This window comes from Pleurodeles waltl, chromosome 3_1 (assembly GCF_031143425.1).
Source record: "Pleurodeles waltl isolate 20211129_DDA chromosome 3_1, aPleWal1.hap1.20221129, whole genome shotgun sequence".
Classification (NCBI taxonomy): Eukaryota; Metazoa; Chordata; class Amphibia; order Caudata; family Salamandridae; genus Pleurodeles; species Pleurodeles waltl.
Genome location: NC_090440.1, coordinates 1,219,760,538 through 1,219,773,934, shown reverse-complemented (window position 1 = coordinate 1,219,773,934; position 13,397 = coordinate 1,219,760,538). Strand labels below are relative to the sequence as shown.

General features: G+C 39.0%; 1 protein-coding gene across 2 annotated transcripts in view; it reads right to left on the bottom strand.

Moving 5' to 3' along the window:
- SLC37A2 (solute carrier family 37 member 2) overlaps window positions 1–13,397 on the bottom strand; it is a 1,507,897-nt gene that overhangs the window by 1,363,743 nt on the left and 130,757 nt on the right. For both annotated transcript variants that reach the window (XM_069224551.1, XM_069224550.1), the window contains exon 3: window positions 5,376–5,466. In XM_069224551.1, the coding sequence (XP_069080652.1) occupies window positions 5,376–5,466 (91 nt within the window). The remainder of the gene's footprint in view (window positions 1–5,375; window positions 5,467–13,397) is intronic.

Genomic DNA, 13,397 nt, shown 5'->3' with positions numbered 1-13,397 from the left:
CAACTTGCGGTTGAAGGTTATAAATACTGGAAGAACACTACTGATGTCAAAAGTATATAGGGGACACAAAAATTGGCAAATTCAGGGTAGGGAAGCTTTGTTTAGAGCATGCCTTATTCGTGTTCGAATTATATTATTTAATGATACGGTTCAACAGACATCCTGCCTACGGTTAGTAAAAATAAAATAAATTAATGCGCCCAGTATTCCCACACCAAATGGCAATCATTCCTAAATGTCACTGAGGAAGAACTAAATGCTTGGGTTCAAAATGGCACCTTTAATTCCACACTTTCAAGTCCTGGCTGGTGGCTATTGTGACCAATAGAAGCAAATGGGTGTCAGGCACGTTTTGTGAATTCCTCAGGGGGTTTCAAGATTAGCCAGCTGGACCCTCACTATGTGCTGGGTCAACACTCGGGTATAGTTACCAAATACAGAGCGGGTAAACTATGCCGACAATGGTTACATATTAACACCTTAGCAGCAGTTAAAGAAGCACCTTAGTCTGTAGTGTAGCTATTTTAGGCAAGTTTTAGGCACGCTGTTTTAGTTAACTAGGGCTGCAGCTGCGCAATTTCCCCTATTTACGTTTTATTCAGCATTGCTTTATTTTCCTGGCAATAGCTTCATTTTATTTTTCTCTATCTTGTTGTTCTTTCGCCTAGGAAAGCATTGCGTTCTTAGTAGGACATATAGTTCATTGTGTGCTTTCTCCAAGGCTACAGTCAGATAGGTTTGCTGACAAACGTGGTATGCTGTGTCTCCTGCATTCACAGAAAACAACACACTCACACTTGGGGACCATTTCTTAGAATGTCAGCTGGTTTATTATAAAACACCCTTTAGTCCCGGACTCATGTGAGGGAGATTCCAGCTTGATGACCACCACTGTATGCTGATTGCTGCAAGCTTTGCTACAGCTACCTGCTTAAGATGACCGAGCCCTGATCCAGATGGGGACAGTTTCTTTTTAGACCTCAGGCCTCTTCTTCAGGTATGAGGGATGATGTTCTTCCAGGTAGAAACCCAAAGGGCAAATTAGGTTTAGTATGGTGTGCTCATACTCAGCGTAGGTGAGGGGTTATAGATCCACTCCCCTGTTCAGGCAGCATGGTAGGACTGTTTGTGTTTTACATTTTTAGTCACATGCCTGTCCTATTATCTTTCATTATCCCCGTAATTGCTATGCACCTGCTTTTATCTAAGATGCAGATATTTTAATAACTGCTTATTTAAATATATTCTGCCTCTCTTGTCTTTGCCCAAGTGAGATCTTAGTAACTAAGATAACGGGATACGATCTGATAGACTCCCCAGGGAATCGTGGTACATCTTACCATGCGCTTGGTTGCCACAATCATCTCGGTCAGTGATGGGGCACTGCTAGTTAGCCGGAAACCCCGGATCAAGCCGACAGGTGTCACCTGGTGTGGAACTGTACTTAGTACCCACAACCTAGGCGTTCCTACCACCCATATCCAGTATCCTCATTACCCAAATGAGAACCTACACGACAAGTCTCCTATCAGAGGAAATAGACTTGCAAGATTTCTTGCTAGGTCCAAGAAAACCATGCTCTAAACAATTCCTGTAAGCCATATATAATGAAATATGGAAGGTTTCTCAAATGGAAGCGGCTGCACGTTTAAGGCAGATAGATAAGGAAAATATGGAAAAGGCTCTAGCGGTTGTCGATAATGGCATGAATACTCTGTCCAACAGACTATACACACTTAATATCATAGTGTGTATATATATATATATATACATATATACATATATATATACATATATACACACACACACACACACACACACACACACACACATATACATCCACTCTATAATTTGACCATTAGCGGTCCTAAACATTTCATAATTGAATACCAAATTGCCTTATTAGTTTGAATTGCATTTGGCCAGCTGTGGTCGTCATGGTCGACATTTATATCTTTTTATGTTTTTAGCCTAGTTTTTAAATAGATTTCAGCATGTTTTTAGCTCAGAGCATTGTAGCTGGACTCAGGCACGCTCAATAGTGTGTTAGCATTCTTGTTCCGGCAATGGGGAGAGTGTATTGAATCCAGTTGGGGATTCAGGATGGTGGGGGGATTTGTATTCACAACTCATCTGCACAAGTATGCTTGTTTTATTGTTTGTTATCCAAATCATTGCAGCTCATGCATTTTGCCGTAGATTGCAATCTTTTCAATAATTATATTGAAAACCTTCTTGCATCTTTCTTCATTGCCTTTCTGTGACCGAGATTTTTTACTAACGCGAGAAAAGGGTAACTTCCATTCCACCATGACTCCCCTGAGATGTCACAATCTAAAGCCCATGCATAAGGCTGCCAGAAATCACTTTTTACTGTTTGGAATTTGGTGAGGTACTGCTTGTGAGCCGGGAGGGTTGGACCAACAGTTGTGACTTGTAGTATTGGCTTAGTCGCCCACAAACAAATGTGCGGTCACCCCTAAACCAGCAGTCTCGCATTGGAGCGAGTCTAACTATGACACCAGAAGGGAAATCAATAGCAGACAAAGAGTCACATTGAGTGCACTTAAACTGCCACCCCAGGTGACCAAGTGCATAGCAATCAGTGTGTATGGCTTGTCTCATCATGTGACGTACAGATGAAGACTAGGTGAACCGGTTGCATGTAGAAGGAGCAGCAGTCCTGGCCCATGGTCCTGTCCAGGAGCGGACGGGTGCAGACGGGCTTTCTTCTGCTGTGACAGAGGCACTTCTGCACATCTGATTTCCTTAAATTCTGGTGTAAACGGAGAGAAGGCAGTATAGCAGAACAATTAGATCAGTGCATTCTCCGACCTGTGGCAGGTAAAAAAATGGCGACCTGGAAATGAGGATACATCCCATTTAGTCAAATGAACACAATGCCCCACAAGGTGCCCCCACCTTATAAGCTCCCTCCCAGAGTCCAGCAAAGCGGCAGTGCAAAATTCAAATTTCAGATTCAGGTAAAGATTCAGATTCAAATTTAGGTACAGTTAGATCTTATTTGGGAAACACAGATATTAAGAAGCACCACACAAAACAAAGAGAAAATGGCCCCGTAAAAAAGCTATTCTCACTAGGGTGAATACTGGTTACTGTGGGATGCACGTACGCTCATTCGACAACCATTAAATGGCATTGTAAGTGGAGAGAAGGTGGTATAACAGAATACCTAGAGCATTGCCTTCTCCGACTTGTGACCGGTAAAAAATGGCCTACTGGAAATGAGGATACGTCCTACATAGGCAAATGAACACAATGCCCCAAAACCTGCTCACGCCTTGTGAGCTCCATTCCAAAGTACAGACAAAGTGTGAGAGCAAAATGCGAATTGCAGATTCAGATAAAGTAAAGGTTCAGGTTCAAATTCAGGTACGCTTAGCTTGTAGTTAAAAAAAAAATAAAAAAAATACAAGTATTAAAAATCACCACAAAAAACAGACAACATGGCACTGTAAAAAAACTAATCTCAATAGGCTGAATACCGGTAACTGTGGGACAGTTGGTAAAGACATTTAACTGAATGACTACTTGCTGAAGAGCTTCGAATGCAGACAGTATGCATGGATGAAACTGAAATAAAAGATATGTCAAAGTGGAGAGAAATATATGTTAACCTATTCAACATAAACTCTAAAGCCGGATGTCTGAGGCAGATTAGTGAATTTGTTGATCTAAACTAAAAGAATATAGTTGTGAATCCCCCCCCCTTCTGCCTTTCAAATAGGATTAGCATAAAATATCCAACCTGCATATTGTGACTGTATCTGCTTCCTCAATAGGGAACACACCTTTCTCTTCAAACTTCTTGATTACTCCACAGCATGCAGCCTGTGGAGGACATCAATATTTGCTAATATCCTGATAACATTTCTCAAATGGCCATGGACCGATGTGCCTCCCTCCACAATCAGACTATGGTCCTGAAGTCCACCTTAGTTGTATCTTATTCCATTCATTGTTCAATGCTTACACTACGCCTCGTGGTGATGAGGGGGCATTCCACAAAGAAGTACATCTCGAACGATGTATGTAGAGAAAAATAGTCAGTCACAAAACTTTATTCACTATTTTTTTCAAGCATAAACGTACAAGATAAAAAACTATTAAAACTTATTGACTGTTAAAACATACAAATACATCTCTTAATCACAAGTCACCAATCACCAATCACCAATGTCCTCCCCAGTAGATCCTCTCATACAATTTAGGAGCCCCATGCAATTCTCCATAAGCCAAAATAAAGTCTATTATGATGAATCATACAAGTAGCTAAAACATATACAACTATAAAAGAATACATGCCATATCATTAAAAAAAATCTGAAAACATTAACGGCCAGATGTAGCAAAGGTTTTTACCCATTCTGTGTCTATGGGAAAAAAGTGTTCGTACATATGGCCCTTAATTATTAATTTACAACATTTTCCTTAACTTGATACATTGCCAAATAAAAGTAGCCCTCACATATTAGATCGTAGGGGCTTCCGATTTCTTTAAAAAAGAGAGGGCTAGTCTACATTGCCTAAAATTATAACCTTTTATGAAGGGAATAATGGACTTTTTCCCAGAATCATGGTAAACCTGACAGAAAAAGGTGAAGTGTAATTCAGATTGAGGGGATATACCATTGCAGGGACAGGGGTGTAGCTCCTTAAAGGTATGACATCGAAGTGGGAATCCCAACATAAGCAATAGATAATTTAAACGAAATCTTGTAAGCACAAAGCCATGCTGCATGTTTTGAATGCCCAACAGATAAGGCTGAAGACTCGCAAACGAGGGAGACTGACTATATAAGAACACAGCAGATTTATTTTTATTTACCTCAAATCTTGGTCTCCCTTGCATATTTAGTAAGGCAGAATTCTATTTGCCGCTTGATTACCAAAATAAACTTAGGGTGCATATTTATTTTCGGTATGTAGCAGAGGTCATCATTCCTTGCACTATATTGGAATGTCAGTGTATATTTATTGCTAATGATTAACATTTTCCTAAGTGATATTTCAAAGTTATTCTATAATATCTGAAATTTGTAATATGCATTTGTAATGGCATCAGAACCAATTGTTTTGCAATTTTCTTTCTTAAGTCGTCAGCTACAGGACAGTTGGCACCAACATTAATTTTTATTAAATTATGCCACAATGTATTATGTACAAAAATAGAAAGATTTGCCAATTTGCATTTTCTGTGGACCTTCCATTTTTTGAATGCCCATTCGCATTTTAATGGTGCATTTCTTTTCCAATTATATACCTTAAGAACCTCGTCTAGCCATAGAAAAGATAAAGCGATCAGCACAGAACATTTACAAATCAAATATAATCATCAATGCTTATTATCTTACCGAAAGGAGCCCAATCACACCAGGTCGTATCATTGATAGAGGTGTTCCTGTGTGGTCCCGGGACATTAGAACAGTTCATATGCAATTGACTCTAAATAAATAAATAAAATAAATCATCAAATTTCAAAGTCTTCACCAATATAAGTTTTTAAAACACAGCCATGGGTCTTCCAACCTGGTCATTTTGCAGGCTGTATTCCAACAGTCCTTCACAATCTAGGTCTGTGTTCCTTCACTGACTCAGAGTTAGATTAATGTTACTTGACAGTGGTTTCGCCATGTAAGAGTTTGCTTACATTCCATTATTGCATCTTCTTAAGAATACCATATGTTCTTGCTCTCATTCACTGTGTGCTCCCTCTTACCTCCAAGCTGCTGATAGCTCTATTAATATCACCATTGGGTGCCCAATGGTGTAGCCAGTGTGTCATGGGCCTTTGTGCAAGGAAAGAAAGGTGCCCCAGACTGCTGGTAGAATTGTAAAATACACCCATAATCAGGATTCAGTGGGCTCCTGTGCCACTGCATCTCCAGCACCAATAGAGACCATTGCCCCTGTAGGCGTCCATTCTTTTTACCCTCAGTCAAGCCATGCAAATAAAATCAGCCGCATGCATACAAATTAGTTTAAGGATGAATCTAGCTATTATTATCAGCTCCATTTAGTTCATTGTTGTCACTTTGTCATCCAATCCATCTTGGTGTAGTTGAAATTTTAGTGATGTCCCTCATGCCACAGAAGTCATCAACATATGACAATATATGCATGTTAACCAACGTACTAATATATTGAATGTAGAAATATGTCATGCAAAGTCATTTTAACTGTGAATTTGTTTAAGCTAGTGTTAGGAACCCTGGTAGTATAATTCATAAATTAAATGTTTGCAAAATGTATTTGATACTATGTCATAATCTAGACTTTAGGCTACCAGTATGTATTGAAACACTGAATTTCTACTGAATAATCCTTTAAATACGTGTGCAACAATAGAGAAATGCAGTTCTGTGTTATATCAATTATAATGTATAAACATTTAAAGTCATAAGTTTCCATATTAAAATTGTGTTTAGATGTATTAATTAATTTTTTTTGCTTTAATTCACTTGTATTAGCCTAAGTGAGGCCTGTAAGTTTTGTATTTTATGATTGTACAGGAAATGCAAATTCATTTTAGTAACACAAGCTTTCTTTCAGACTTTGTTCCCATGAGAAGACTGGCTTTGGTAATAGGCCCTATTGTTTAGACATAGAGAGAAAATGTAATTCTGTCCCTGAGTTTGGACAATCCTGAGAAATGGACTTATAAAGTATACAAATGTTTCAATCCTGTGTGGAGCTTCATGGATGGATGAGTTCCCCAGCGCCTGACCTGGGAATGGATGTCGATGTTGCAGCCTGGAGTCACGTGATTGCTTACTAATGGATGAGGCCCCTTCAACGTACTATAGTACATATTAGTTAGGTATGTTTCTTCCAGAGAATTCTTTTTTTCCAAATTATTTTTCATTTTAGTCTTCTGCCCTCATGTGTTCTGCCCCACACATGTAATTTCCTGATTTGGCCTAGTGTAAGGTTACCCTATGTCCAACCAGAATTATAACTTTGATGATCTGAAACTGACTTGCTAAGCCTGAGCAACGTGTGGTTTCTACATCCCATCTAATTTTGATAATGTTTTGTAGTTTTCTTATTAAATGCTTATTACTTTTAATGTTAATTCACTTTAATTTATTTCTTTGTCTTGGGCAACCCTTGGTGATTTTGTACCTTAATAACTTTGTCTTGAGAATGGTCTACATGACTTTGAGCTTGAGTTTGTAATAAACCCCCTTACCATTATTCCTAACTGCCATTTTCCTTGTATGGCCAAATGGGTCATACTGCTTAATATTATTGGCTTATGTTGCAAAAGGTGTTAATGGTTCTACCACACTCTTAGCAGGGTCCATAGGTTAATCGGCCTCGATGAGCATTGATTCCTGTGAGGGATGTAAATGCTCCAGCAATCCTACATAGCTAAGTACCCATTGGTGTCACAGTGGCAAGTGTCATTGATTGGAATACTGAGCACTATAGGTGAAGTGTTAAGACAAGAGGACAGCTTGATGTGTGACACCCTTTTGCACTCAGACAGAAATTACAGTATTCCACAGTATGCAGTACAACCCATGCATCACTAAAGTTATCCAATATACACCACCAAGGGTAACATTGCTAAAAGGCAACATCTATTGCAATATGCAAAAGCACACACAAAATCCAGAACTCAAAAGAACACTTGAATGTTTAGTCGAACTCATTTCAACTATTTCAAAAGTTGAAGACTGTCAACAGGTTGGTAGCAACAAGAAAAAGACTTCCATGCATAGACAACTATTGGTCTAATCGGAGTCTCACATCAATATTATTCTATGTGGTAAATTGACAAATGAAGGAGTTCTAACTCCTGTGAATTTGTGATGCTTGTATCAAGGGTACTCTTGCAAGCTTCCTCCATAACCACTGTTAGCATGTTTTCCTGGAAAACTGGGGCAATTGCGTCTCGTAATCTTGCATTTTCTACCTTCCTGCAACCTGAGTAGAAAGTGCTGTGGTAATGTGGTATGTGTGTTCATTGGGTTCAGGTTCTGTGATGGTTTTGTGTAATTTCTCTTCTGGGTTCTTCTGTAGCTTGGTTTGAAATTACTGTTCAGCTGATATTCTTGTTGGTGTTGTGGAAGTTGCAGTGAGAAGAAACTGTGCTGAGATTTATGGATTGATAATCTTAGTGTGTCTGGCTAAAGTGGAGACAAAGTACTGAGTATGTTTACTGGAGTGGGTGATTTGTCATGCAGTGTTGAGCGATTGTGTCCAGTATTGCTGTGCTCGACTGAATTTGCAGAAATAGCAGTGGAAGAGATTTTAGACAGTTTTAGATATGAAACCTAGATGAAATATTTCAGCTAACCTGGGCGGTATCCTTTGTAAATTGTCTTGCCAGTTGTGGTACAGTGATGTGCGAAGTAAAAGTTAAATCAATGTATGATATTCGTGATGCACATAATTAGTTTCAGTGATAAGCATTTGGTGGTAATCTTCAGTATGCAGCACTTCCCTTTTTTGTGTTAAAGTCTGCATTCTTGCCTTCAGAACCACCCAAATTTAAGCAAATACAGTGAAGGCTTACAGAGAATTCCCTTCTCTCACCTCCCAAATGCGTTTGTACATTTATAGGAATCTTCATAGGTTCTTCACATTCTGTCTTTGCAAGTTCTTATTTGTTTTTCTCAGATGGTCAATGTGTGTGCTTGCACAAGCAGGTAAAGTGGCCATCTTGGAATGGTTCTTGATATGCTTTCAGAAAAACCATTTAGAAATGGCTGCTATACATGCACACACTAGTGGTGGTCAACTTTGAATGATTTTCTTAAAGTGAGCAGCCAGATAGGAGTGTGCTTGTGTCTGGCCCTCACAAAGATGAATATAAATAAATCGGGCAAGTCAGCAAGAAATGTGATGCAAGAAAACATTACCAAATGGAACAATATGGCTGATCACATCAACAACAATTTAAAGACAAATTGCCCCAGTGACAAGAATAGGGCTTGGACTGTAATGAAGGCATGAGGTCAAAATGTCTATAGGTAAGACAAAACAAATTCAGAGGAGATACTCAAAGCTTAAATCACCCGAGTAGTTTTGGCTCAAACCTCTCCTTCATTAGATTGGAATAAAGGCTGCAGTAGTGGATATGGCCTTTCAAGTGGAACTATGGAAATTGACCACAGTTGAGGTAGTGGCCCATTTCATTAAGATCGTGAAAGCACACACTTAAGGTACAAAGGGGAACACATTAGGTGGAGAAAATAACAATGAAAAGTGTGGCATTACATAGTACTTAAAATGTATTTTTTATTTTTAGTGTCTAGTCGTTTTTCTGTCATGAAATTTTAGAACTGTTATTTTCCCCCGATGTTTTTGTACAGTTTGTGGAGTCTAACTTTGTGACAAAAAAGGAAACGGTTTGTGGTACATAGAAGGCCAAGTCAAAAAATGAGAAACGAGCATTGATAAAGCAACTAGGTCAGACATTTTTTACTGCATATACACAGACAACATCCGTGCACACTGTGACACACAACACAATACAAAAGAGATAAAGTACCCCTTGGTGCACAATATAAGTATACTGGAGGTCACCAAGGTGTTCGATAACCATATAGAGGAAAGAGGCTGAAGGTCAAGTTCCTTTATAAGGTTATGGAGCTTCAACGTGACTTGCAACATCCTTATCATGTACTACAGGGGGTACTTTATCCCATATAACACATGGTCACACCATCACCTTTCTCATAAATCACTTCAAATCTTAGTGCGGAGCTCTTTCATATGAAAGAGTGAGCATGTCTGCAAACTTGAAGAAAAAAAACAAACCTCTACTGCAAAATTAAACACAACAAAAACATGATGTCAGAAATATTTGTTGCAAAGATATATTAGCAACAGTTCAATAAAAGTCCATTTAAAAAAAAAGAAAAAGCTGTAGTAACTTGCAATGTGTGGAAACATGCATAAAGATTCTAGCATTTCTTTAAGGAATGCAAACAATTAACCTTTTCTCTGCTTGTTAATATAAGCAGGGGTGACTGGTGTTCATGGGCAAAAGGGGCATTGCTCTGCCACCCACCTGGGAGAGGCAAGAGCAGGTAAACAAATGCAGAGCAGATGAAAATAAATCACTGCTTGGAGACAGTGTGCTGACTCTCGTGGGTGAACTCTAGTGAACTCTGCAGATGTCCTACTGCGCAAGTGCTGGCAGGGCGAGGTTTTCTTCGACCTGCAGGCAAAAGCTACAGCAGTGACATCACAGGAGAGGGCGTGCTGAATTAGAAAGCCATGGATTGGGTTGATTTTGGGGCACATAAACAGTGGCACTGAGAGGAGTTAGCAAGGCTCCGTTTACTTCAATGGCTTGGGGAGGGGGAAGGTCGATGAGGACATAGAGGGAGTGGGTGGCAACATTTGTTGGTCATCACAGAGTGACAGGCTTTAGGAAGGGTGAAGAGGGCTGCTCTCCTGGCAGTAACACGTGTTTAGTAGTGCAATTGGTTTCACTTTGGAAAAAACATTATTGTGCTGAGCCGGTCAGAGTGCTCAATAAAACAGTGGATGGATGAGTGAAAGGAAGAGTAGATGGGTGTCTGTGTGGAGGGATGGGTGAGTGAAAGGGTGAATTGATGGATGAATAGATGGATGAGCGAAAGGATAGATGGCTGAGTGAAAGGGTAAATGGACGGATGTATGGATGGGATGAAGGGTGAATGGATGGGTGTAAGGATGGATGGCTGAGAGGAAGGGTGGAAAGATGGATGAGCCGAAGGCAGGGTGATGGATGGATGGAGTGAAAGGATGGATGGATGGAGCGAAAGGGTGGATATGTGAGCAAAAGGGCAGATGATTTAATGGATGGATGAATGGAGGGATGGATAAATGAAAGGATGGATAATTGAGTGAATGGATTGGTTTGATGGATAGCTGTCCCTGGACCAGAGGGGGGTTCTCCTTTAAGGGCTCAACAGCTTCACTACGCCCTCCTTGTTTTGTGGTCAATTTGCACTGTATCAAGAGTGATTAATTATTCGCTCCTGGTATAATAATAAAATGCAGTCCTGCTTTGGGTCCAGCAACAAACTGTGGCAACTAGTGACATTGTTTGATTGCGGACACAGGTGCATGAAGCTGCCTGTGCCCGCCATCAGAGAGATAGTTTAGAGCTGGTGAAATCTCACCACTGTGAGCATGTATGTGTGACTATGTGTGTGAGTTAAAATGAGAAACAGTCAGTGAAAGAATGAGTCAGAGTGAGTGAGAATGAGTGACAGCAAGGATGAGTATGTGTGAGAATGAATGTGAGCGAGTGAGGGAGACTGACAGTGAGTGTAATTGAGTGTTAATGTGTGTGAGACTAAGCCACAGTAAGACTGAGTAATTCAAAACGAGTGAGAATGAGAGGAACTGAGTAGGACAAAGTGGGCCAGAGTAAAAGGAGTGAGACTGTGTGAATTAGTGAGACCAAGTGACATGGAGTGACCCAGAGTGAGACAGGAAATTTAATGCAAGAAACTGTGAGAGAACCCTTCAAGAAAAAGCCAAGGATTATGCCCCATCACTTTTAAAGCAAAAGAAAACGTGGTCGGAAGCAGGGGACCAATTGATACTTCTATTACCATCAACAAAGAGTTATTATTACTCTCTTGGTGGTCTGATTTCTTTACACAGTTCATTTAAGCATTTCAGGGAACGACGAAGAATCTAAATACTAAAGCATAAAAATGCATCTCTATCATACCCACAACATAAAAATACAAGTGAATACTGGAATGGGGATGTAACACAATCATAAAATATAAATCACAAACAAATTGTCCCACAAGATTTTCCTCTATTAGTCTTAACTACTATCTAGTGGTTGAAGTGTAAACTAAATGTAGTTAAAAACAACAAAAAACATCGCGAGTTTTACAAGGGATCAATTGTAACAGAACCATAAAACTTTATGATTTTTTTTAAGAGTTGTTGGGCAAGGGTGGATAATATATTATTAATCACTTAAGATCCATATTATCAAATGGAAGTACATTGACATACAGATTTACCCAACAGAAAAATCAGTTGCCAGCAATTTGTTTCAATATAAACGTTATAAGTTATCTGTGGGTTCATATGTGTCACATGATAGAACTGTAACGTGTAGCACACATTCTAACCTGGTACCCAATACCCATGAGGCAAATATTACAAAACAGCCTTGATTATTGTTTTACATGAATGTTGAAGAGCATCTTTACAAAGTCACCTATGTCAATCCTGATGTCAGTCTTTTAAGGTAATCTTCCAAAGTTTGCAACTAAAAATGTCTTGCCTTATCTTACATTACCAATCCTGGTGCTGTACTACTGGGAGTTCAAATTATTTCACATGCATGCATCTGAATAGCAACTAAGAACCAAAGTGAAGTCTCCTGTTACGCAATTCCTCTGCAAAACAGATATTTTAGTTGTGTCAAGTCAGGCTTGGGAAAACATGCTTCATCAAATTTCAGTATTTATTTCTTGCCATGGTATGATCTCCTCCATGGGCAACCCTGTACAACGATATTTTTCAGAAAAAGTAGATACGCACAGGAATCCAGTAAGGGTATTCCTAATGGTCCCGATCCGTAAAAGGCTAAGAGAAGCAGCAGTTCATTGACTATTACAAACGTTCTAGAATATGCAACTAACAATTGTCTAGACTGCCTATATTCCCAGGTCATACCAGTGAACATGGTCCCAGCAAAGACTAGATTTCCCTACATTATAAAATGATAATCATTGTCCTTTCACTGTAGTTTTCACTATGTGAAGAGGCAGTTTTGTATTAACTCCCATCAGTGCTACCCTTGTAAATGACAAGGTAACCACGAGTGTAAAGTGTTTAATACAATAGAAGTTAACTAGATTTCATTTAGAATACTGTATTCATTACTCTTCTAAATATGTCGTGCACCATGACTGAACACACAATATCAAAACAATATTAACTATTCTTGAATGTAGATCATAAAGCACCAGTAGTCATATGTCCATCAAGCATACAACGCACAGGTTATCTGACAGAGGTTTACCTACTGTGGCACCTGTTGCTCTTAAATAAATTTCTAGTGTAGTTGTGTGAATTTTTATGCACAATCTTAATACTTAAATAATAGCAATTATTCATATAATCTTATACATTTGTGTTGCAATAACCGGATTTAATAATCAAACTCTCAGAAGAAAGAACCTTTCAAGCTCAAATTCATTATAAATCAAAAATTAAATCAGTCCATTTGTATTCCAAGTCAAATTAAATTCACTATACTTAAGTCATTCCATCCGAGTCCACATTCCGTTCTGCTTGAACACAATTATTCCCATCATTTAATCATCTTGTATTCCAGTAAAAAGTCCACTAAAAAAACAAAAGGAAAAAGCTATCCAAGTTCTTTATGATGACCT